The sequence below is a fragment of the Frankliniella occidentalis genome, unplaced genomic scaffold (genome assembly GCF_000697945.3).
Source record: "Frankliniella occidentalis isolate FOCC.00 unplaced genomic scaffold, Focc_3.1 Scaffold99, whole genome shotgun sequence".
NCBI lineage: Eukaryota > Metazoa > Arthropoda > Insecta > Thysanoptera > Thripidae > Frankliniella > Frankliniella occidentalis.
The window spans coordinates 380627-382119 of record NW_026267228.1 but is presented as its reverse complement, the minus strand read 5'-3'; the positions used below and the strand labels follow the sequence as shown (position 1 = coordinate 382119).

Here is a 1493-nt window from a genome sequence, read left to right as displayed (position 1 = left end):
TAAAGAAAAAATACTAAATTTTTGGCTATGGGGCTTCATCTATAAACCGCAATACAGTATGTTACATTACCTTTGTTAATGTCGGGGCAAGGTGACTGTTAAAATTTGCAACACGCATGGCTATGTAGACAGCACAGAGCATTGTAAATAGATCGTTGAATGCAACAAGCACTGCCCAGTACGTGTACGATATGAACTCGAAAACCTTGAGGGCAGCCTCCCAGAATGGCCTCTGGTCAACGAAATGCATCCGGGATGAACATACACGTGCTTGCAGTCATTTCTTTAATAAGGATTCACCATTACACAGTAAAAACAAAGAATAATGATTTTCTCGAGGAAAAGAGGGAAACTTTGAGGAACTCCGACAAATTAAAGAAAACTCCTCAAATTTTTAAAATAATTCATCAAACTATGAGAGTAGAATTTTTCAAAGTTTCTCCTGTTTCCTCAAAATATCAGACATTGTTTTTTCCGTCTACCTCAAACAGCGTATCGTCTAAATAGGCTTGAACCGACGTGTAGTTGCCGAATTCCATAATGTTCATGACTTCAGTAAACCTGTCGAAAACGTGTTCCACTGCAAACATGGCATCAAAAAAAATAATACGGTGACAGCACTTGGTTTACTTTAACTACCGACATTAGGCAGTAAGTACCGAGGGCACAGCCAAACACGCCGACGGTGACCAGCCACATCCTTCTGCCCACGCCCGCGGGATGCGCGTCGCCCACAGCGTTCTCCGAATGCTTTTCTATCCTCAAGAAAAGTAGAGAAAACTGTCTCCAGCGCATCCCGAGCATGAAGAACGAGATGCCGATGAAGCACAGGAACAACTGCAGCGTCACGTCCTCTGAGAAAGAAACGAGTGTTAATGTTGTTTGAGGCATCTAGCCCGACCTAGCCCCGCAGAGTGCGACGTACCGGCAATGGCCATGGCAGTGTCGCTTTGCACGGCGCTCATGTAGGTCCGCGCGAGGAACGCCAATATCACCAGGATGGCGTACACGGAACGAAACGACTTCCATCGAAACCTACGTAGAGAACGACAAAAGGGAGGCAAGCTTTGAGGGGAGCTCCAGGATTGTTTTGATCTGAAACACTGCAACATATTTGCGTATACACGTATACAAGTTTTCCACTCAGAAAAATAATCTGTTTCAAGCATATTTAAAGCAAGCCTAGAACTTTTTCTTTCAAGTAAAAATAATCTTATTAGAAAGGAATATGGATTGGAAATAGATCAATATTTCTTTCGAATAAGGTAATGTCCCTGATGGAACTCCTGGACAGGGTCTGGATAGGATCCCTATCCAGGATCAATCCACATTTTCTCATTTTGGACAGATCCTGGACAGACTAATCCTGTCCAAATGGCATCCAGTAGGCATCCTATCTGTCCTCGAGGCAGTCCGAGACGGGTCCGTGCGTGTCCGGGGGTGTCTCCAGAATTATCCGGGAGCGTCCAGGGTGCGTCCGGACGCATCCAAGA

The 1493-nt window shown here is 44.8% G+C and overlaps 1 protein-coding gene across 1 annotated transcript in view; it reads right to left on the bottom strand.

Moving 5' to 3' along the window:
• The window catches only part of LOC113202900 (gustatory receptor for sugar taste 64e-like), a 15089-nt gene extending 14058 nt beyond the window's left edge, over positions 1-1031 (bottom strand). Inside the window, exons 1-4 of the mRNA XM_052269698.1 lie at positions 926-1031; positions 660-854; positions 483-580; positions 71-232 (exon numbers count right to left, since the gene is read on the bottom strand). Of these exons, the coding sequence (XP_052125658.1) occupies positions 71-232; positions 483-580; positions 660-854; positions 926-965 (495 nt within the window). The 5' untranslated portion in view covers positions 966-1031. The remainder of the gene's footprint in view (positions 1-70; positions 233-482; positions 581-659; positions 855-925) is intronic.
• Positions 1032-1493: the final 462 nt, after the last annotated feature.